The sequence below is a fragment of the Pararge aegeria genome, chromosome 17 (genome assembly GCF_905163445.1).
Source record: "Pararge aegeria chromosome 17, ilParAegt1.1, whole genome shotgun sequence".
NCBI classification, from domain to species: Eukaryota; Metazoa; Arthropoda; class Insecta; order Lepidoptera; family Nymphalidae; genus Pararge; species Pararge aegeria.
In genome coordinates, this window is record NC_053196.1 from 3,650,318 (window position 1) to 3,673,576 (window position 23,259).

The 23,259-nt window shown below is 37.6% G+C and overlaps 1 protein-coding gene across 6 annotated transcripts in view; it reads right to left on the reverse strand.

The window, feature by feature from the left end:
• The window catches only part of LOC120630930 (atypical protein kinase C), a 305,109-nt gene that overhangs the window by 2,920 nt on the left and 278,930 nt on the right, over nucleotides 1-23,259 (reverse strand). For all 6 annotated transcript variants that reach the window (XM_039900280.1, XM_039900277.1, XM_039900276.1 and 3 more), the window contains 8 exons: nucleotides 13,422-13,472; nucleotides 7,378-7,463; nucleotides 6,598-6,797; nucleotides 4,189-4,342; nucleotides 3,596-3,816; nucleotides 2,890-3,070; nucleotides 1,954-2,166; nucleotides 368-535 (listed from right to left, as the gene is read on the reverse strand). In XM_039900280.1, coding sequence (XP_039756214.1) covers nucleotides 368-535; nucleotides 1,954-2,166; nucleotides 2,890-3,070; nucleotides 3,596-3,816; nucleotides 4,189-4,342; nucleotides 6,598-6,797; nucleotides 7,378-7,463; nucleotides 13,422-13,472 — 1,274 coding nt within the window. The remainder of the gene's footprint in view (nucleotides 1-367; nucleotides 536-1,953; nucleotides 2,167-2,889; nucleotides 3,071-3,595; nucleotides 3,817-4,188; nucleotides 4,343-6,597; nucleotides 6,798-7,377; nucleotides 7,464-13,421; nucleotides 13,473-23,259) is intronic.

A 23,259-nucleotide genomic window follows, 5' to 3' on the forward strand; every position in this document is an offset into this window, starting at 1 on the left:
ATATTAGTTTTGTTTAACTTTTTGTATTTTTATTATAAGTTTTAGTGTTAATATCGGTAGTTTTATAGTAAATGCTGTGCACACCTTTCTTATATATATATATATTCTGATTAGAAACAGAATATTTCCTTTCCTTTAATAAATAAATAAAATAAAAATGAACTTTGAACCCTCTATGCAGCCCAGTGTATGCCAAACTGATATACGCTTGCTCATAAATTAGGTATATCAAAATTTTCTGTATTACAAGATAAAACTTTAAAAGTTCACCAAAAGTAACTGAATCAGAATTTAACCTTGAAATTTTTTCTAGCAATCTAAATTTTGGATGCTTTAGGATAATTTATTTAAGTGTAGAGTCGCTTACCATCTCCCAGTCGATGCTCTTGAAGAACGGATGGTTAACGATGTCCAGGAATCCATTGTCACTGCAGCCCAGCCGCTCCACGGGGTTCTTGTTGAGGAATCCCTTCAGCACCGACGCGGCCTTCACTGACAGCGAGCGAGGGATTCGAATCGTCTTCTCTAGGATCACCTGGAACATGGACAAAAGTAAGTTAATTAGATGAAAATTAGTTAGTGGTATTCAGTGGCGTGCACGGGTTTTTGTATGAGTTATACCAAATTTTTATGGTAGGCAAAGCTTTTGTGCATGTATGAAGTGCACGCCACTGGTGATAGTAGAGGTTTTTTTGAGACAGAGCCCGCCAAAATTCAAAATTCATTTATTTCAAGAAGTTCTAATATAAGCACTGAAACGTTAAGTCTGTCTGTTTACAGTGACTCTACCACCGGTTCGGAACGCAGATTCTACCGAGAAGAAGCCGGCAAGAAACTCAGCAGTTGCTGTTTTCCAATATCAACAATTTACATTTTACATTTTAAAATTCATTTTTGTATCTTGTGAGAGATGAAAGCGGAGCCGGATGCTTCCAAGCAACCTTGTCATTAAGAATTTCATCAATTGTAAAGTTACCTCGCTGTAATAAATGTGTTTTAACATATTCTTTAAACTTATGCATTGGTAGGTCCAAAATCACCTTAGGAATCATTCAATCCAAAAGCGTATACTCAATCCCACAAATGACCCCTGCACCTTTCGCAGACGATATGCAGATGACACTAATTTATGGACCATCTCTTGTAAGTCGACTGATTATGTCCACTTTTTGTTTATAAAGACTAATATGTTGTCTTACAAATACTATATTATTATAAATATATTGTGAAGCTACAGTAAGTGTGCCTATTTCTTTAAACTTCTCACGGAAAGATTCGCGTGACTTAAGTATATATATTGATCGTTCAGCAGTCTTAAGAAGTACTACCGGTGCTTTCGTTAAGCAGTATTGCAGTGTTCCGGTCCGAAGGACATGCGATGCCTTTTTATAGGCGATGGATGGATTGGATTTTCCCATAACTATCAGGTAGGTCCTCTACTAGAGATTATTATTATAAAGAGTAATTCTACTCGCATTAGTCTATCAACCCAATTACAGGGGAAGGGTCTCCTCCCACAAGGAAAAGAGTTTAGGCCGTAGTCCACCACGCTGGCCCAGTGCGGATTGGTGCGCAAATAACTTAGAAAAGTTAGGTGCGTGCTGGGATTCGAACTCGGCCCCCCGAAGTGAAGTCGAGCTCCCAACAAATTCGCTATCACCGCTTCGGCATATGTGCGCTAAAAGCAATTAAAATATCAATCGCTTCAACGGTGAAGGAAAACATCGTGAAGAAACCGGCCTGAGAGTTACATAATGTTTTCAAAGGCGTGTGGTGTCCACCAATCCGCACTGGGCCAGCGTGGTGGACTATGGCCTTAACCCCTTCTAATTGTGGGAGGAGAGTTGATGTGATGAAGCTAGTAAGTTAGAAAAGTTGGAGGTTGGGATTCGAACTCGGCTATTAACGGTTCTTCGGTTTCGTTTAACTGTCGCGTATCCTGGAACCACTCACCTGGAACAGGTAGTCCTCAGTGTTCTGGTCAGGATTGTCGGCCGCATGCGCGATATCGAAAGGTGATCTTCCGGCCAACATTTCGTACGTGAGAACACCCAGCGCCCACCAGTCTACAGAAAACCCGTATTCCTCTCCGCGCAGTATCTCCGGCGCGATGTAGTTGGGTGTTCCGCAGAACGTCGACGTCGTGTCGCCTGGTCGGACGCCCTCCTGTAACGGAAAGGGAAATATGAATGTTAGCAAATCTGCCTTTGTATGTCAATTGGGTCAATAAAAAAAGGTATTTTTGTTCAGACTGTTCAAAATTATGCATAATCTGTGGACGGCATAAGTCGGAGTAGGAATTCAAAAGACAGGAACCCAGATCAAAAAGTAAGGTCATATAAAATGGCGGGAAAATTTGAGGTGGAGAAGTACAGACGGAAGTGTTAAGGGAAGATTGAAGAATCTATTTATTTATTTATTTTACATCTTGTTAGTACGGCAGGGCCACTTAAGCTAACTAGATAGAACTACATCATTTATGGATAACTATAAGGCAAATGAATGAAAGATGACATAAAACATTATACAAGACATAAGGTTTGCTGACATTGCAAGTCAGAGCGTGCACAAAAGAAAAGAGTTAATTCAATATGCCAAAATAATTAATTCACATGCAGCTATCCGTTAAAAGTATACAAAAATATGAGGGTACCATTTACGTAATTTTTTCATAAAAATATTCATCAGTCATCTTAGTACCCATACCAAAAACTATGCTTACTCTGGGGCTAGATGGTGATGTGTGTATTGTCGTATTATATTTATTTTTTATTTATTTAATTTAAACAATCTTTTCACTACTTTTTAGGCATAAAGATGCATAAAGCTTTACCACCAGCCCAAATAATAAAGGGTAGGTTTGCGGGTGAGGCTAAGTTGAGAGCCCACCTTGCACATGCCGTAATCTGTCAGCTTGATGTGCCCCTCGTGGTCAAGTAGCACATTGTCGAGCTTGAGATCGCGGTATATGACACCGCGCTCGTGCAAGAAGTGCAGCGCGAGAGATATCTCCGCTGCGTAGAAACGCGCGTGCTCTTCGGGCAATCTCCGCTGTCTCTGCATGTGGAACCTGGAAGAACGTCACTTTTAGCTTAGTTTAAAAGCCTGATAACAATTACATAAAACCAAGATTAAGCTTAATTTGATATTTAACAGTGACATATCTTTGAGATCTGTACGTTTTAATTTCATTTATAAACAATATTATACACATTGTTTACTCCAAAATACGCTCTGTAGTCCAGTTTCGCTACGGAGCATCTTCAGGATATGATGATTTGGCTGGCATAGTTATAAAAACCATAAAACTTTCACAAGCCTTTATGTTTTGTTTCTAAGTATGACGCATTGCGTTTTATATAATTTCGATTGAAACTTTTATGATCAATAAAATAACAAACAATCATGCCCTGTTTTTTTGTTTTGAATTTCTTTGAATTATGAAACCAAAAACTTAACCGAAATGACACCCACCCGGGGTAAATGACCGAAACCGGTTTGAAAATTTGTCCGGTTTCCGAGCCTTGGACTGTCGTCTACACAACGTTTCTAGTGCCTTGTTATTAAGATTTCTGTGGCTCAGTTCTATACTTACATAAGATCTCCACCGCGCACGAACTCGATGACGAAGAAAAGTCGACTGGGCGTTTGGAAGCAGGAATGTAATCCAACCAAGAACGGATGGTTGGAAGCTGTTTCGAACACGTGCTTCTCTGTTTGCACCCAGTCGATATCCTCGTCGTCCGTTACTAGCGCCTTCTTTATCACCTTCATCGCGTACACGCGTTTCGTTCTCTTCAGTTCTACCATTAGCACCTGTGAATTTTCACAAAGACATATTTACTGACAGTGGTACGACTAGGTATTGAAAGAGCGCCATCTATCGACAGTTTCTGTATTCCGAGAGACAGTCACAACTACATGGTATTGAAACAGGTGCACTTTACATCCGTTCAAAGAAAAACAAAACAAAAATTTGTACAAATTTAAATAGTTTTGATTTTGTATTTTCTTTTATGACGAAAAAAGCATTATATCATTTAAAAAAAAAACTGTACGGTTTCCAAGTATTTTAACTAGATGGCGCTCCTGCCATACCATATAAATCGGAGTTAACTTTCACGGGATCGAATAAGTAAGCGTAGGTAAATATTGCGCACTCTGCACTCTGATCAAATTCGAACGCACCTTAGCATATGAGCCGCGGCCTATGACTCGGATGAGCTCGAAGTCGTCAAGCGAGTACTGCCGCTGCGAGCCTGGCTCGAGGTCCTCGTTGCGAACGGGGGCCGGGGGCGCCGGCGGGGTCTCCGGTAACGGCAGCTCGGGCTCCGCGCGAGACCTGTTTTAAATGAAAAAGGCAAAAAAATCAATTCAAAAGACTCCCACTTGAATGAGTTCAAGAAAGTAGAATTGTCCTTCCCTCACGCCTTCACTAAACAAGAAATCGACTTGATTTCTGGCATTGAGTTAGTTGAAAGGACGGAGAGTAACATATACTTTCATCCCAGGAAAACAAACCCACCGGATTTTTAAAAAAACCGTAATAAATGCGGACCAAAAACGCGGGCAACAGCTAGTTATATTATAAATGCAAAATTTTGTTTGTTTGTTTGTTTGTCGTTTCTTGACACTCTAACTAACCAATCAACGTCTTGAGTTATCGAGATATTACAGTTAGTGGAAAGGATGGAGAGTAACACATGCTACTTTTGGTCCTTGTATTATGTACTGATAGTATTTATGTACTGTTTGGTCGTCGGGAGAAGCATCAAATTTCCAAGGTTAGTTTTCAGTATTTAGTTATTTAGTACATTCGTATTTTTACACCAAATATCGTCCTTACTTCACGTCCTAACAAAGCAATCAAAATGACTTATTCAACGCGCAGCTATTAGGCGACCGATCTCGAGATATATCTCTTTCGCACAATATAAGTGCGTGCGAATGAAATAGCATTAAATTGGACGCCTTTGTCAAATATATTATTTGATGGCGCGAGTTAGAAATGAAGGTATAAAGCATACTTGATACAATTATAACTACCCCTTTACTAACAAAACGTAAAAAAATAAACGTTGTAAAGCGATCTTTTAATTAGGTACATAATTTTATGTATTCTTTTTTGGAATATGTAAATTTCTGATAACAGAAAGAGAGAAATCATTGTAAACTGTTTGTAAATAAAACCGTAAGAGTACAATTATTAAAAGAAGCCATTGGGATCTGTAACCATTCCCAAAGTATTTCCGGTACTTACGAGTACCTACCGAAACCGTTCAGAAATGTTCAGGTCAGTTGTAAATTAAGAAATTGATTCAAAATAAAGAAGTTTTACTTCAAAAAAATTCTAAATTCATTTATTTCAAGTAGGCCTAATTAATAAGCACTTATGAGACGTCAAGTCGTTATGATGTATATCGCCGTGCCCTGGCGAACAAGTTCAGTCATCGGTCCCAATCATTACCACTTTACTCTAACCATAATCGGTTAACCCCGCCGGCCCTCATTGGAGTTGCGTGGTGGGTCCATTTTTAATGTTCTCATTCTCTGCGTCATTAAGAGGCTGATAACTCTCAGTTCCACGTCACACCGTATAGTTAATTTTTAACTATTTTAGTAACGCAACCTAAAAAATCCTTTTTCCGAACCGCAAACTACTAGCGTAACGTAAACAAGCCATAAATTATGCTAAACGAAGTCCAACCAGTAAGTAATTCAGTGTAAAATTTTTGGTTCCGCTAATAGGTACTCTAAAGACCCCTAAATCCATTTGTTAATTTGAATAATTATGCCAACGCATTTTTTAAGAAATGCGCCTCCGAGTTTAATTCCATTAAGACTTTTAAATCTTGTTAGAGGTATGGACGTAGGCGGGGAGTCATACAGACAAAGTCCATTAACTCGAAAACCAAGTCGGAGCAACTTTTAATATTACGCTAGTTTTATTATAAAGAAGTTCGAAATGTATAACGAAAGAAGTTATACATTTTGAACGCATTAATTAATACCATAAAAGAAAAACTTTCCGTACACATTATTTAACGTTTTATAATATTAGAATGTCAAATTTTTTTTTTCTTTATATCATTATGTCGAACCCTTAGGTAGTTTCATTTCATTAGATTTGTGCGTTTCGCGTTTCCCATTGCTGGGTTAGTAGTCTTAGAAGGTCCTTAAAAAAATAACTGTAGGAACTTTTTGCTTGATGCAAAATGTAATGAATCTTTTTCAGTTACGTTACATAACTATCAGTAGAATTGTATACGGTGTGATCTAAGATGTGTTCTAGAAGTATTCTTGAAATGTCCAGATTACTTATACAACAGGTTTATAGAGAGTCAATTCGAACAACGAATGGGTTCGGTGTGAAGGAGAGCGGAGTCCCCACTCTGTTCACGACGCGTTCGGATAGCATACTCAGCTTGCGCGCCAGAACTCGCAATGAGTATACAAAGCAGATAATCGAGACGAAGTCGCTAGTAGTGAGCATAAACACAAGTTCTGCGTCATCTGTACTTGCAGCACTCTCCCCTACTATTTGGTACGCAGCAAGCGTGTTTACTACTAGAAAAAGTGATATATTGAAAATCTTACCTAACAGACGAAGCTCTGCCGAGTGTGCTTTCTCCGTTCGCATCGTCCTTAACCTCGATTGGATCAACGTGCTCGTTGGAGCACGGTTTCTGCACAAGCTTGTGGCATTTCTTGTGCACGAGCAACTTGCACTGAATGCATTTGAATCCTTGCCGCCCCAGGCCCCAGATGCGGTCTTGACAGAAGGCACAAAAGGCTCGCTGGAAAGTTAAATGAGTAAATTAAATTAAAGTATCGATTAATCTATGCCTAAGACCGAACTTGAGAGCATGTTCTTAACCCGGAATATTAATACGTATCAAGTACTTCACGGATTTTCCTTAAATGGTCCATGTTACACAATTGCAGTTATGTAGAGCTAACGTCTGCGACACAAGACGATTATGTCTACAATTTTGTCGTCCTATGTCTATAGGATACGGCGAGATAATTATTTACGGCTTTATGAATGAAGAGGGAGTGGGCAACTTCTTTTTAGCACGTTCTACCATAGACCACACCTACATATTTCATAAAAGAAGATATTACTGCTTCCAAATTTAAAGCGCAAAAATAGCTTTAATAAATTCGAGAAAAAAAACGAAATGGTAATAATAGAGGTCAGTGAGTCTAGTTGTATAAGCTTCTCATTACTACAAAAATATAATGGGGTACCAACAATTTCAGAATTCCGAATAATTTTTCATCGGCAGGAAGGGGAAAATATTAAAATTCATGCCCGAAAATAATATTCTTTAGAAAGTAACACCAGTTATTCGAGATAATTCTCTTGATACTCACTCTATTAAAGCGTTTGGCTTGAAATATGTGTCCATTAACTCGGTAGAGCTTCCGCCACCGGCGTGCGCCTCGCCTGTAGATGCTGCCTGCGAACCGCACCGAACAATGTTAGCCTTTATCTTTATTCAACGACCTTTTTATACATTTGGCATTATACTGCCATAAATTGCTGCGAAATGTTGAGTGCTAAAAAGTCGCATAATTTGCTTGTACAGTGTCTGGTTTGAGATTTTCTATCTACGTTTACATTTAACGTTTACGTCACTAAAGAGCGCCATCTTGTTAAGTGACTGTTTTCCGGTATTGTAGCTAGATGGCGGTCTTTCGATTTCATACAAATCGAAAATTTCAAACAGATCGAATGAATAAACGAAGATATAAAATTTCACACTATACTGCCATTAATTGCTGCGAGATGTTAAGTGCTAAAAAGTCACAAAATTATGTTGTTCAGAGTACCTGGTGTGAGATTTGTGACCTAAGTTTACTTTTAACGTTTACGTTTACTTATAAGTTTAAAGAGCGTCATCTTGTGACAATACAGTTTCCCAGTAATGTCACTAGATGGCGCTCTTTCAATTCCATATAAAGCGAAGTTAAATTTTGCGCGATCGAATAAGTAAACGTAGGCAGAAATCTCACACTGGGCACCCTGAGGGTGAACTCGAGGAAATTCACGAATACGTAGTTAGAATTAAGTAATATTCCAACTCTAAAAGAGAAAAATTAAACCCTACGCACATCATAGCGAATCCAATTAGAACTGGCAAGAATGAGCTATATCGTTACCGGTCCACTACACGGCACGTCCTTACTCAGATTTATTATTAGAGATATTTACCAAGTAGAGATTGGTACACTTCACACGCCTGCGCCTTTGAGAACATTATGACAACTTTTAGGCATGCAGGTTTATTGTCGATGTATTAAATCTCTCTCTATCTTTTGTTTTTTGCTGAGGGTCGTGACCCCTTCCATTTACAACCTTTTGGACGATTTTGTGCCATTTGACTTGAGCAATGCCGAATCTTGGGCGGCAGCAACATCCCGAAACAAAAGGTGGTTTCCAGTGGCCACGAGAAATTAAATTCACTTTAAAGACTTATGCGCAAGGACCAGAGCCGTATTATTATTTTCCCAAGAAAATCCCTCACTATGACCTCTTAATACATTTAAATAATACCTGCTGGAGACGGAATTCCAATAAACTAATAAATTGCTCCAAAATTTTAAATGACTAAAGGGGAATAATTATAGCTTCGAGGGATGAGAAATTCAGTCACAAAAGCTCACTTGAAAAATCCTTACATTTAGCTTTCAAGGCGAAATAGGGTTATTTTAAGTTTGTCGCTTTGTCTGTGTCTGTATAGACAACGTGTACCTACAATTGAAGTTTATAAGTACGAGTTCAAAAATATTATATTATAGTTGAGCTTCACTAATCTCATAATATACTATCTAATTTAATAAGGTCATCCCAAAAAATAGAAACTGCACGCAGGCACACTAATGTCAGTCACATTGATTAAAATTAAACATAAGTATAATAACAAACAATCTTTTCAATAATATTATAATTCTTAAGCTTTTTTTACTAACGATATAAATAAAAACACCTGTCATAAACTTCACGATGTCCAAGGAACAAGACATGGATGGGACGCAGCATGGTACCGACTGCATGTATATCTGCGTTATCGATATCTTATCGACTCGAACGAATTCTTACGATTGTGTCGATGATTTATTGATTCCAGTAAAAATGGTTGGAGAATCTCCATTCACACTGTTATCGACTTTAATATGTTTTATGATTATCCCAGAGATGGCAGCACGCACGTAAATGACTTACCCCGAATCTAATACTTAAACTATTGTAGTTCAAAAAATTTCAAGGCGGATTTAACTTTGTTTATTTTAGTTGTGCTATTCATAACTAAGTAAAAAAGACGAAAACAGCTTATTTTCGAACGAAAAGAGTTGTTTACCAAACAGTTGGTGAACACACAACAGTGTTTGGTTCGGTACAATCACGAACTTTTAAAAGAGCCGAATTGTAGTCTATATTAGCGGCAATACTGTATGAGTCAGAAGATTATATGAAAGTCCTATCCTTACAAGTCATTACTGGTAATGCGAAAGTGTGTGTGTTTATTGGGTGATTTGTAAAAAAAACCGTTATAAATGCGGACGATGAACGCGGGCAACGCGGTTTTAATATGTTTTGAAGTTATTTAATAAGTAGGTACCTAAGTTACATGAACTTAGTCTCGAGCAACCGCTATAATAAAGAAAGCTTGTCTACAAAAATCATTCTAGAAAATGAAACTACAAGTTAAAATAAATAAAATGTAGGTACATATTACAGCGCATACTTTTGACTTTGACCTAGAAAGCGCGGCGATATCTTATTCACGTCCCTTTAAATAATAAATACGTACGTACCTACACCTAGAATATTTTCGAGCTAACTGCATTGCGTGCAGGCGAAAATGATGCTTATAGCTGTAGGAACAGCGTCGCAAATTCAAGTGTCACTAGGCAGAATTGTTTTGAGAAATAGAAATACTGTATGTTGATGGTGTTGTTACCTTGAGTCTGATGCGAAATATAATTCTGTGGATATACGCCTGCCAACTGTAAGCTATGAGAATTTGAGATAAAAATATGAACGCTCTGAATCGCACGTGACATTTTTTTCAAGTTTAGCACAACAAATTATAGGTACGCGAAGGAAAATAAAGATAGAATAGGAGAGAAATAGGAGGAGTGGCGTAGCCTTGAAAGCGAGGGCCCCGGGATAAAATAAAAATTTGGGGCCCTATTTAAATGAAACTATTTTAGATTTCGAGGCCTTATTGTTAAATAGTAAAAATATGGCCGGAGTACTTTGCCACACTTCCACTGACAGTACTTTCCAAATGACAGAGCATTAAAAACACTGCATTTCCATTGCATAAAAAAAACAAGCGTTATGTATGCCATGTTCATTAATAAGGTCCTAAAATAATTAGCAATGTTGTAGTTGGTTAGTCAGGAGCCAAAAAGTTAAAAGTAGCAAATTATTTATTCAAATACGATTTAACTAATGTAACATTTTTCGAAAGTCGCTCATGAAGGCTGAGGGACAAATAAAATGCGGGGCCCTTTGATCTAGGGGCCCTGGCGCAATTCCCCGCTTAGCCCCTAGGGTGTTACGCTCCAGATAAGACGGAATAGATTTTTCATTTACATCACACCTCTACTGAAACTACAGTGTTAACCTAAGTTTTAAAAATATATACTTAGGTAATACACTATGAAATAAAATACTATTCGTGAGGAAACCTTGTTGCCTGAGAGATCCCATAATATTCTCAAAGGCGTGTGGGGTCTTACCAATTCGCACTAATGGTATATATGATGATGATGCAATGTCTCCAAAAAATCAATATGTGGGTTCGATCCCTTGCGTTTTTGGCAAATCAAAAAAAACCTAGCAAAAAAAGGGGGAGAAATAATCATCTGGACTCGAACCGGAATATTCTTATTTCAGGACTGGCCGCTTATTACAACCTTGGTGGCGAAATTTACCTTCGTATTGTCATGATATTGTAGCAGTTTTTCATTGCCTGAAACTACGGATAAAACGACGCTTCCGAAAAAATTAAACCCTCGATTTATCGCCCTCGTAACCCCCCTGCAAACTATATTTCAAGAAAATCATTTGAGCCGCTTTGTACATATTTATTTCAAAGATTGTTCGTTTAAAGATATAAGGTGTATAAGGTTGTAGTTATAAAATATATAAAAAGTAAATTTACATAATGAAGATAAAAACTAAATAAATTATAATAAAATTAAAGTAAATGTAAACGTAACTTGACCGTATTCCACTGTAGCGCAAGCACTGTTGAACACTTCACCCCTTTCGTTTCACTAAAAAACCTTTTATTCTACAATCCCGTATCTCGACTTTCGCTCCTTCAATGAGTAAATAACGGGCCCTCATTATAGCGATGGTACGAGGCGTATTTCTTTAAACTCGACTCGACTTCACTCGAGTTGCTAGTCGAACTATTACGTGTCGCGTTGTTATTATAAAAATAATATATGCATAAAAAGAAGTTTTTGAGAAGATAGTTAGTTAGTTATCATGTCGTTGAAGAACAATAACTCTCAAGTGGGGTGTTGTTGAACAGCACAAAGTATTTTGCAATAAACACTTATTATTTTTCTGTTTTTGTATAGAAATAATTAACGGAACAAGTATCCATCGGATGGAAAGTGGAAAACCATCTCCTATTTAAAACAGAGTAGAATTTTACAGGGCATGCAAGAAGCACGTTCCGCGAAGTACGAAAGAAGATTACATGTATGATAAAAAAGCTAGGGTATGAATTGCTCTTACTTCATGGCCCGACATTAACTAGACTGTGAGATGGTGATAGCAAAAAAAAACCTGTCTAAGTTTGTTGTGGGCTCTTCTTAGACCAGGGAGCGTTTGGAACCCTCCTTTTAAGCTTTAGTTTTAAGTTAACGAATGCATTTATCACCATCACTAACACATGAGTGTAATATGTTAAATGTATGAACGCTTCATAATTGCCTGTAATAAGGTCTACATGAATAAAAAAAATTTGAATTTGAATTTGAAGTACTGCCCTGTGTCCTTGAAGCTGACGCGTAGGTGTTAAGCTTCATTTTGCATGCATATGCCATTTTTTTACTTATTTCCTTTAGATCACCAACAGCTTGTTCATAATACATATAAAAGGACAATTACAAATATATGTTTCTAATAAGTGTGACTGGCCGCTTAAAGGTGTGCACAGCTTTTACTACAAAATGACTGATTTTAACACTAATAAACGTAACAAAAAAAAAAAAAAAAGAAAAATAATACTACACTAAGAAAATCTAAAAAATAAAAATAATGTGCTCCAAAAGTGCAGTCCGGATTGCTTGACAAAGCAGAAATAATAGCAAGTTTAAAATCGTTCGGCCTTTGTCAAAATACATCAATGTTGTTATTTGCGCGTTCACATAAAATGTTTTGCGAGTAGAGTTTCTAGGTATTTTCTTAGTAGCTTGATCCATCAAATATTATTACAAAAAATTGCTACTGAGTAGTGTAGTGGGGTGCTTTTTAAGATATTATCAATGTGTTAATCACTCTACTCATAACTGTCAATAAAATATTTATAACAATTGACACCATGCACCCCACGCTTTTTTTACAATTTTTTTTTTTATTCACACTATTATTAATTTAAATTTATTAAAATTTATTTTCTACTTTTAGCTCGGTTTATATAAAAAGCTTGATTTTTAGTTTTTTTAAACTATTATTTTACTTTTTGGTATGGCCAGTATTCTCGGTGGAAAATTCAAATGTTGGACTATTACGGTAGGACAAGAGATAAAGCACGCTGGCGGACAAACCAACGACAGACGGACGGACAGCGAAAGCTTAGTAATAAGGTTGGTGTCGATATGACGTAAACAGCATACACCGGCCGACATGGGCCGAACGGCACGCGGCGCCATCCACCATCTTTCAATAATTGTAATATCTAATCTAATATATTGACACTTATGTTGAGATAATCATCTTCATTATATCATCCCATTACCGGGCACGAGTCTCCTCTCACAATGAGAAGGAGTTAAGGCCGTAGTCCACCACGCTGGCCCAAAAAACCAAAGAAAAACATTATGTAGAACTCTAAGGCATGCAGGTTTCCTCGCGATTTTTCCTTCACCGTTGAAGCCAGTGATATTTTAATTACTTAAACCGCACATAACTTAGACAATTTAGAGTCAATTGCTGGGATTCGAACTCGGCCCACCGAATGTGAAGTCGAGCTCCCACCCACTGAGCTATCATCGCTTACCGCACCGATAATCATCTTAGTTTAATTTAAATATCCAACAGTGTTGTTGTTAATTTGGGTTACGGAACTCTGAAAATGAGTAACTCGAGTAAAACGACTTGGCTATCGCAACCTCATTACCGAGTTGTGTTTGCGAAGCAATTAAATTAAAACAAAGGAAGCACTTACGGTCCTCCCCCGCGCAAGGCATCCCAGGCGCCGCCGGAACATTGGGGAACACTGGAACAATACAATCATAAAATTAGGGCTGCGGTACGGACGTTATGACCTCCTTGGGTAATGGAGGCCTTTCGTGATACAAGTTTAATACTCAAATATACTAAAAATAATTTTATTTCATCTGAAAACTAACAGTTGTTAACGAAAATATCGTTTTTTTTTGTTAACTTAAAGCTAAGATACATTTCATGTATAAACATACGAGAACATGCAATGAGTTAAGAGATTAAAAAGTCAACATCTCCTAAGTATTCCCCGGTGTCGGAGCGAAACATGCGTAGTGAGTACATTGACGAAGATATGTTTGGTGTGGAATAGTATAAAGATTGAAGAAATTAAAAATAACACCATACAGATTTATCTGCTTTTCGTAGGGTATACCAAACTAAGCTTAATTTTCGTAGTAATAAACAAACAAACTTTTGCATTTATTTTAGGGTTGCCAGACGGTCGGGAATTGGCGGGATTCTCCCGAATTCTTGTATGTCCTCCCGACTCCCGACATAGCAAGTTCGATAATTTTAAGTTCACATTTTCGTCAAACGAAACTTGCAAACAACACACAAAGAAAAATGACAAATACTTATGGCAAGAACAAAAAGAATAAACATGCTCATTCGGTTCTTATGTTATGTGTCACAAATACCTACTTTGTTTTTTTTTCTTATATCTCAAAAATATGTTTGTTTACTTAATATATTATGTATAAATATTTATTAACTTATTTTTTATTTCTCCCAACCAAAGCCCTAAAATCCCGAAAAATCGGTTATTGATCCCGATAACAGGAAGAATCGATCTGGCCACCCTGATTTATTTTTCACATATTATAAGGGATTAACGGCCTACAACAGGGCACGGGTCTCCACTCAGGTTGCGAAGAGTTTAGGCCGAGCCGTATCGTTGGCCGGGACCACGCTGGGCAAGTGCGGATTGGTAGACATAGCACGTCTTCGAGAACATTCCAGAATGTTCAGCTCTCAAAAATGCATGTTTCATCATGATGTTTTAATTCACCGCAAAAAAGTGATATTTTATTGCTTAAAACGCGCGTAACTCCGAAAAAATAGAGGTGCTCAAGTCTTACGCACTAGGCTATCACCTTGCTTATATAAATAGATTTGAGAAGCACATAAATAAAGGTGGAGCTAAAATTACCTGAAAAATTAAATGAAATTCAAATAAGCCCATAAGAGGCACTTGATACGCCACCATTTTTGACATTGCGGTATAACAGCTTGAAATTTGTAAAGGTAGAATGTTCCCAACTATTTCTATAATGGGAACATCTGGTAATTTTGCAGCAGCAGACACAAATGTAATGATTACAGTAAAAATTCAAGGATTTTTTGCAAAACAATTATGCATCCTATACTCCACTGAACTTTTTCACTTCCTTGGACTTAAATCTGCCGCGTCGTTCGCTACGCTACCACGCTTGGCCACCTTTAAAAATTAACGCTGGACTTAAACATCAAGTAATTCTTTACATTAAAAGCTTACCGCTTAATTAAATAAAAAAAAAGATATATCCTCACAAAAAAGTCTCAATATAAATTTTTGGGTTACTTTTGAATACGAATCCTGTTACCAATTAGAATCTCAGGTTCCAGGTAAAGACACTCAAAGGCTAATTGGTCTGGTAGAAGCCTGAAAAGGTACGGCCTCAGTCCAAAAGCCTGCGCCTGTTACGGACTCACTCTTGCCCTGAATAGCTTATTTCTGTCCATTGTAAATACCCAAATGGAAATTCGCATTGCAGAATAAAGGAAAATATTTAAACTGGCCCGCTTCATTGTAGTTGGGTGGGTTTGATCTTCCGAGCAACTGTTTTTTACATAAATAAATTCTTAAATTTTTGCAATTCTTACGAAATGGGTTAAATTAAAGAATATTTAGTTAAATAAGTTTCGTTTTAAATCTGTGGTTATGTGTGCGTGTGCGTGTCTGTGCGTGAGCGCGCGCGCGCGTATGGGGTGTGTGGGTGTTTATGTGTGAGAAAGTGTGTGTCTGTATGTGTATTTTGCGTTTGTGTGTGTGTCTGTGTGTCTACTGTGTATCGTAGCTACCGAACGGATGAATCGCAAAAGCGGTTTTCAGCAATAGATAAAGTGATTTAAGAGGCAGGTTTACATGCATTTAAACACATTTTTGTGCGCTTACATTCCAAGATAGATTAAACGAATGTACCACGGAATTATATTATTAATAACATCAAGCTGCCCCACAGCAGTATCGACATTGCACCCGTGCCGAACCGGGGCTGGTCGCTAGTTTATAACAGAGTATAGTATATGTAACGTACAGATAATAAGCTTCGAACTATACTTGTCAGCGCTTCCTATTTCATCTTTTTTTAATGTCCCAACCTTCCTTCTTTTGCCGAACTTCCTGGCGCAAAGGACAGCGCTATGGTTTGAAGTGGGAGGACTAAGATTCGATTCCCGCCAGGGGCGATATGGGATTTATAATTTAATTTTTTTCTATGGTCTGGTCTTTTGTGAGGCTTTGGCCGTTGCTGGTTTTCCGTGGGTTTCGTGTAACTGCCATAGGTCGAAGGTAAGCCAGATACCATCTTAGACTGCATCATCACTTACCATGTAAATGTAATAAAGAAGACCCAACGATAAAATAACCAACAATTATAACATTAATGTTTTTGCTGTACGTTACGTTTTATATAACTTTGTTTGTTTTTTGTTTGGAAAGCATTAAACAGATTGCTTGCTGTTTTGTTATTCCTTTTAGTTTTCTTCCCCCCCGCAGCAATTAAATTAACTTTGCCTCTTTTAATGAATCCCACTAGCGTTTGGAGTAATTCTTCAAGTATTCCAAAAGAGGGTATCTTTAAAAATAAAACCATTCGGGTTATGGAGTCTTATTTCACTAAGTATAAGCTAGAAGCTCTGGCTATATTTACGCGGATGTAATCTGTAAACTAAGCGTTAATTCCAAGAGTATCTCCGACGTTATGCCTCGATACTCGTAAACCATTAACGTTGTTGAGATGTGCAGTCGTATAACGAAGGGTCAAATTAATCAAAATGTATGAATATGTCGTAGTTCTTTTTTTTACTACGTCACTACACAAATCACCGGCTAGCCCCATAGGAAGCGTAGCTTGTGTTATGGGTACTTTGGTGACTGCTAAAGAATTTTATTTATTTATAGCATTTTCAACAATCTTATCTTACTGATTATTTACTTAACGATACACTGGTTTCGCTTGATTGTCTTGCTTTAGCATAGGCCTCTCCCAGGTTCTTCCATGCTGCGCGATCATGGGTTTTTCTTGTCCACAGAGGTCCTGCTGTCGCTCCTAAGTCGTCTTCCCACCTTCGGAATGATCTTCCCCTTCTTCTCTTACCGTCTCTAGGATACCACTCTGTTATATGTTTGGCCCAATTTTCTTTTTTCCTTCTCATTAAATGACCAGCCCGCTTCCATTTAAGTTTTCTGATGATTTACGTTTTTATGAATAAATACTTTAATATAGTTTTTCAGTGGCCGCACTACAACTCAAATAAAGAAATCGGTACTATGCAATGTTATGTATGTAGCAACAGCTCCCACCAGACCAGACAATATTTAGAAATTTTCATCCCGGTATGCAGGTTTCCTCACGGTGTTTTCCTTCACCGTCGAAGCAAGTGATATTATAATTTCTTAAAATGGACATAACTTTGAAAAGATAGAGGTGAGCGCTGGGGGTTCGAACTCGCCCCCTCCGAAAATGAAGTTGAACCCATTGGGCAATCACCGCTTCTATATGTTGTTAATGCTGTTAAAGTTCTCAGAGACGTGTGGAGTCCACCACTTCATTTGCATATTGACCATTAGCCAGAGATCGAAAACGGGACTTTCCACTCACAAGACAGTTTTCACCACTATACCAGGAAGGGCTTTAAATATAGTCATTTATTCAAATAAATTTTAATCAGTTACATCACGGAGTGTGCTTTTTTAGATGTTACAGGCTGTTCCGTAAATGAATATAACTGGATTTGACGGGGCGATTGTTCCCTCTCCTTTTATTTCGTAACACTTATTTATCTCGGACCGAGAGAGATGAAATAAACAAAGCTTTTAAATGTATTACACTGGAGCTGACGACGTTCTAGTTCTCAAAATAATGGCCGCTTTCTTACAAATGCGTTGTCATGAAGCTAGGACAGCGCGAGTATAGACAATATACTTACTAGCTGTATACACGGGACTTTTGGCTTCTTAAAAATCCTGCGGAAACCTTGAGTATTTCCGGGTTAAATAGTATCTTACGTCCGAAGTTAAAAGCCAAGACCAGTTAAAAAGAAAAGTTGTGCATGGGTAACAATAGTTTATTTTTCGATTTGGGTATGCTACCCTGGTACTTTTCTGGTATTAAAAATATCCTTCTTTAGGATTTCCAGAACTCATCGAGTTCGGTTTTAGCGGTTGACCAAACTTATGTCGTAGCTATAATAGTTAGAGGTTAAATCGCTTAATTACTGACTTGATCACGTAGAGTTACGCCGAACATAGCTCTTTCCATCGCCAGTTGTGTGTGTCTTCTTATGAAGCCCATATATTTAGAGTTTTATCGATTTCAAATTAGTTGGCGGCGGATCCCGCGCACTCAATGAGCGATAAGTGATGATAATGTAATCGAATGACTAATACAGCAATATCGGATATCGCGCTGTAATTTATGCTTAACAATAATGGTTAACAGTTACTTATCTACATACACCGTTTTAAAACTGATCATCCGCTCATATCAAAAAGCAACATGGAAGGCACTGTGAGTGCTTTTACATCAACCCATTACCGGCCCACTACTATTACTGGTTTCCTCTCTTAATGAGAAGGGGTTAAGGCCTAGTCCACCACGCCGGCCCAGTGCGGATTGGCGGACTCCTTTGAGAACAATATGAAGAACTCTCAGTTATGCAGGTTTCCTCACAATTTTTTATTTTGCCGTGATATATTAAGTGCTCAAAACGGAAATAACTTATAATAGTTAGTGGTTGGCATTCGAATTCGGCCCCCCGCAAGTCAGGATGACGTAATAACCACTAGGCTATCACCGCTTTACACATTGCTTTATATGTGTCTATATAATAGGAATTAAATATTATTTCAACAAAACTATTGGCTAAATACAGTCTCTTTCTTCTTCTTGTATAAAATGTGTACGCAGTTTTTGCAGTCACATTGTCAGAAAATATCGTGACACATTCCATCTAGTCCCAATGTAAGCGTAGCTTGTGTTATGGATACTAAGATAACTGGTAAATAATTTTTATGAATAATATACATAAATACTTATAATATATAGATAAACACCGAGCCACTGAAAAACATTCATGTTCATCACACAAATATTGTCCAGTTGTGGGAATCGAACCCAGGGCATTGGACTCAGAAAGCAGGGTCGCTGCCCACTGCGCCAATCGGCCGTCAAAAGTAAGCTTACTTGAAATCAATGGATTTTGAATTTTAAACAAATAAGGAGGGTTTTAGAGCACACATCCATCATTCATCTACTCCAGTTCAGGATGACAGGTTTTAACGATGGTTATCAGTAGTCTGTCATAAAATATCGCAGTTCTAAACAATTTATCGCCCTGCACGGGATTAAAACACAGAACGTCGTGATACATAACGTGCTAATTATTAGACTAACAAGATTACTTAGTTAGGGATCGGAAAATATATCCGTACTAATAATACAAAGCTAAATAGTTCGGGGGAGAACGCGCTTATCTCAAGAACTTGTAATAAATTTTCATTCACCGCTCCACATACAATCTAGATAAACAACATAGATCACAATTAACTTAGAACATGGCTCCGGAGAGTCATGCTCATGCTTCAGTCTTGGAACTAACTCAATTACAGCTTGAAACGCTAGATTGTGGGAACCGGAAATGAGGTGGTGTGATGCCGCCCCTCCCTTCACCCCGTGAGCGATAACACCACAGTTCCGGTTAGCCATTAAAAGTGAGCGTTGTCTTACCAATACGATCGAGTGTCTACCTACCAACGCGTATGTATTTTTAGACCACGTAACGTTATTTTGATAAGGCTTCTACTAGTCGTCCTATATTTTACGGCCGGTTGGCGCAGTGGGCAGCGACCCTGCTTTCTGAGTCCAAGGCCGTGGGTTCGATTCCCACAACTGGAAAATGCTTGTGTGATGAACATGAATGTTTTTCAGTGTCTGGGTGTTTATCTGTATATTATAAGTATTTATGTGTATTATATTCATAAAAATATTAATCAGCTATCCTAGTACCCATAACACAAACTACGCTTACTTTGGGGCTAGAGGGCGGTGTGTGTATTGTCGTAGTATATTTATTTATTTATTTATTTTATATATAGTTTATAAAACTCTGACGTAAGGAGAAAAGTTTTTTTTTTCTACAAATTATTTATTCATTTTATTTAATCCACTTTATTGTACATGTTTAGCATATTATTGCATACCTATGTTACTCTCCATCATTTCAACTAACTCTATGCAAAAATTGGTTGATTAGTTAGAGCGCGAAGGATGGACAAACAAACGTACAAACACACTTTCACTTTTATGATTACTAGCTGTTGCTCGCGTTCTTTGTCCGTATTTGTAACGGTTTTTTACAAATCCAAAGTAGCCTAAGTTACTTACCGTCCTTTCAGCTAACTTTATTTATAGTCGGTTCATCGCCTAGGTATGACAGACAAACAAACAAACTTTTGCATTTATAATATTATTAAGGAAGTATTTATTGATTTACCTACAAGGAATTCCAAATTTTGCTAACTCCCGTAAGGACAATAAATAACAGATGAAAAACAAAATTACACTCTCGAAAATTAATCAACGTAATGGAAATGTTCCCCATTCGCAGTAACGAGGCACCCGCTTTAACCCACAAACTGTAAATCAAACTTTAGTTATTAAGTACATACAGAGAATAGATTGTTTCGGGGTAGTATTGTCACCACGCTACTGCCACACGAACGTACGTAGGTAGTTACTTTTATTACGTTACTTGTGTTAGTCTAAGATGGTTGCTAGCCAACCATTAGGAATAGGGGGTCTTATTTTATTTTATATAAGCCATAACCTTTTTTTTTTGACCTGGTAGTAAAGCTTTATTGCTACCTCCGACCCTTTGGCAGGACGGAGGTCACCTGGGGACCCCCCCATCTAAAACTAAAAACCACCACGGTATGTCCCTCTTGTTTGCTTTGTTAGACGCCGGGGGAACCCGTTGTATACCTCCCGGACGTTTGGACGTCTACCAACCATTTAAACCATAACCCTAATCGGTTAATAAGCGACATCGTACCGGAACGCTTCATCGCTTGGCGGCACGTCTTTGTCTGAAGGGAAGGTAGCCACAGCCTGAGAGCTTCCCACAAGGCCAACCCAGAGAAAATCCAGAAATTATGAATTCGCAAAAATATCGAACTCAGGACCTCCCACTCATAAGACCACAGCGATCACCACAGCGCCAGGGCGGTAGTAAAATTCATTCAGATGAAATAACAAATAACGCTTTTCACAAAACAATTTAAAACTATTTACACAATATCGGGGCGGGTTTAATTCCCAATAACCGGGTCCATTGTAATATAATAATTTCCAATAACATGTCGTTTATTATAATTTAATGCATATTCTGTAATCAATTTCATATAATAAAGCATTTCCGAGTGTGCTTCTATAGTAAACAGTTCTATTGTTTTCAATATAAATCTCATTAACACGAATACAGAACAAGTTTAATTAAAAACAATGTAATTGTATAGCGCTTACTCGTGACCCTAGCCACGTAAAACTTATAAATAAACTCGGACCCACCGAGTCGCATCCCTCTCTATTACTTCGTTAAGCTATAAGCTTCTAGACTAAAAATAAACACCTCTGGGTTAGTAAGAAAATATTTTCTCCAAATTTAAAAGTTTTCGTTTAGAATTTTGGATTGTAGATTATACGTCAGTCAGTACAAAGGTTTTGATACTCAAATATTAGAAGAACCGTAAATATCGTAAAGCCGCAAAAAAATTGCGGATAACCTCGGAACGACTGATGCGGTCGACTCTAAATCTTACACGTATCTACGCGCTACGCTCCCTTCTACGAGTAGCTACGACGCAACCTCTAAAATATCACTTGCTTTGCTACACCTACTCTACGTAACAATATTATTGTAACCAAAACCATAGTATTCTTCAGTTTTGTTTCTATCACAGAACTAGAAGTACTACAGGTTTGTACTCAACATTTGTTAAAAGTTACTATACATCAAATAATCTGTTTCTTTATATCACTTGTCTACGCAATGCATTTTGACTCGTACCATTTATAATGCATTTTTACTCAATATGAATGATCAATGCGAATGACGTCTAAGCACAATCCAGCCGAAGAAATCGTATCGAAACGCATCCATTATAGTATTATAAATGCGAAATCTTGGTTTAAAACGCAAACAAGGAGTAACCACTAAAGCTATCTTAACGAAACTTTGCGTAGAGATAACTTGCATCCTGGGGAATGCAATTGGATACTTTTTAGCTTAGAAAAAAGAAAAAGTTCCATGGAGATTTAAAAAAAAACTCGAGATGAGGACAAAGCCGAGTGTTTAATGGCTAGTTATTCATATGTAAATTGGGCAATCAGCACGGCAAACAATTAAACACGTAACTGAATGTCAATTGTCGAGAGTTAATTAATAAAAGAGTAATGAGGTACAGCCCTGTGTATTTAGTTAACGAGCCAACGCTTCCGGATGCATTGAAAACTATTATAACAAAGTGAACTTTATTGCTCTTTTAGTCTGCGGGTTTTTTGGCAAACTAGCCGTTTGCCCGCTTTCTTCGTCTGCGTTAATTATGGTTTTGTACCAATCCCGTGGGAACCGTTTGTTTTCCTGGGATAAACGGTAGCCTATGTTACGGTTACCTGTCAAGTAGCTCTATGCCAAAAATCAATTTGATTGATTGCTTAGTTGGAGCGTGAAGGAAGGACAAACAATCGCACTTTCACATTAATGGTATTAGTTGTATTTATACCAAATAATATCACACACATACTAAAAAAGCAATAAAGTTCTTATTGGTAAGAAAGCCTGAGCTTTTCACTATCGTCATCCTTATACACCTATCTAAACTATCTACCTAAATACTGTTGAAGGGTGCAAAAGTATATTTCATAAGGAATCACAATGTAAAAATATTAAATCAAAAGAAGCATGTTTCGTTTTCCATACAAACGAATTTAAAACATTATATGTGTTTAATTATGACAACCCTATGAAAGATAAAAGACCGACACGCGCATAGTGTCTACGCTACGCGACGCGTACTTATGAAGTGGCAGGAGTCATTTGATTTTAATTTTGCATGTGATCTTAGAGCTGTACCTGATTTCTTTTCTGAGTTTAAACTATAGCAGTAGCTTTAGTACCCACTAATACGACCGTTTTTTAATCAAAGGAATTTACTTTCAGCCATTTGTGGATTTGTTGGTTTGTTCCACCTATCGTGTTTCAATACTCCGTGCTTTGTATTAAAGCACCTGTATTTAAGCAAAATCCCCACCCACAAAAAGCAAACTAGCCTATTTGTAAAAATATTCGCGATACAATAAACATAAATGAAAAGGCCGCCATTGCAAACTTTTTAATATTTTAACAAAGTTATTACTTTTACAGATTGTCCGATCCCGGTCGGCGATTTAAAATTTTAATTCTCCGCCATGATATTTACGAAATGGAGTGCGCGCCCGTCGACGCTGTTTGTTATGAAT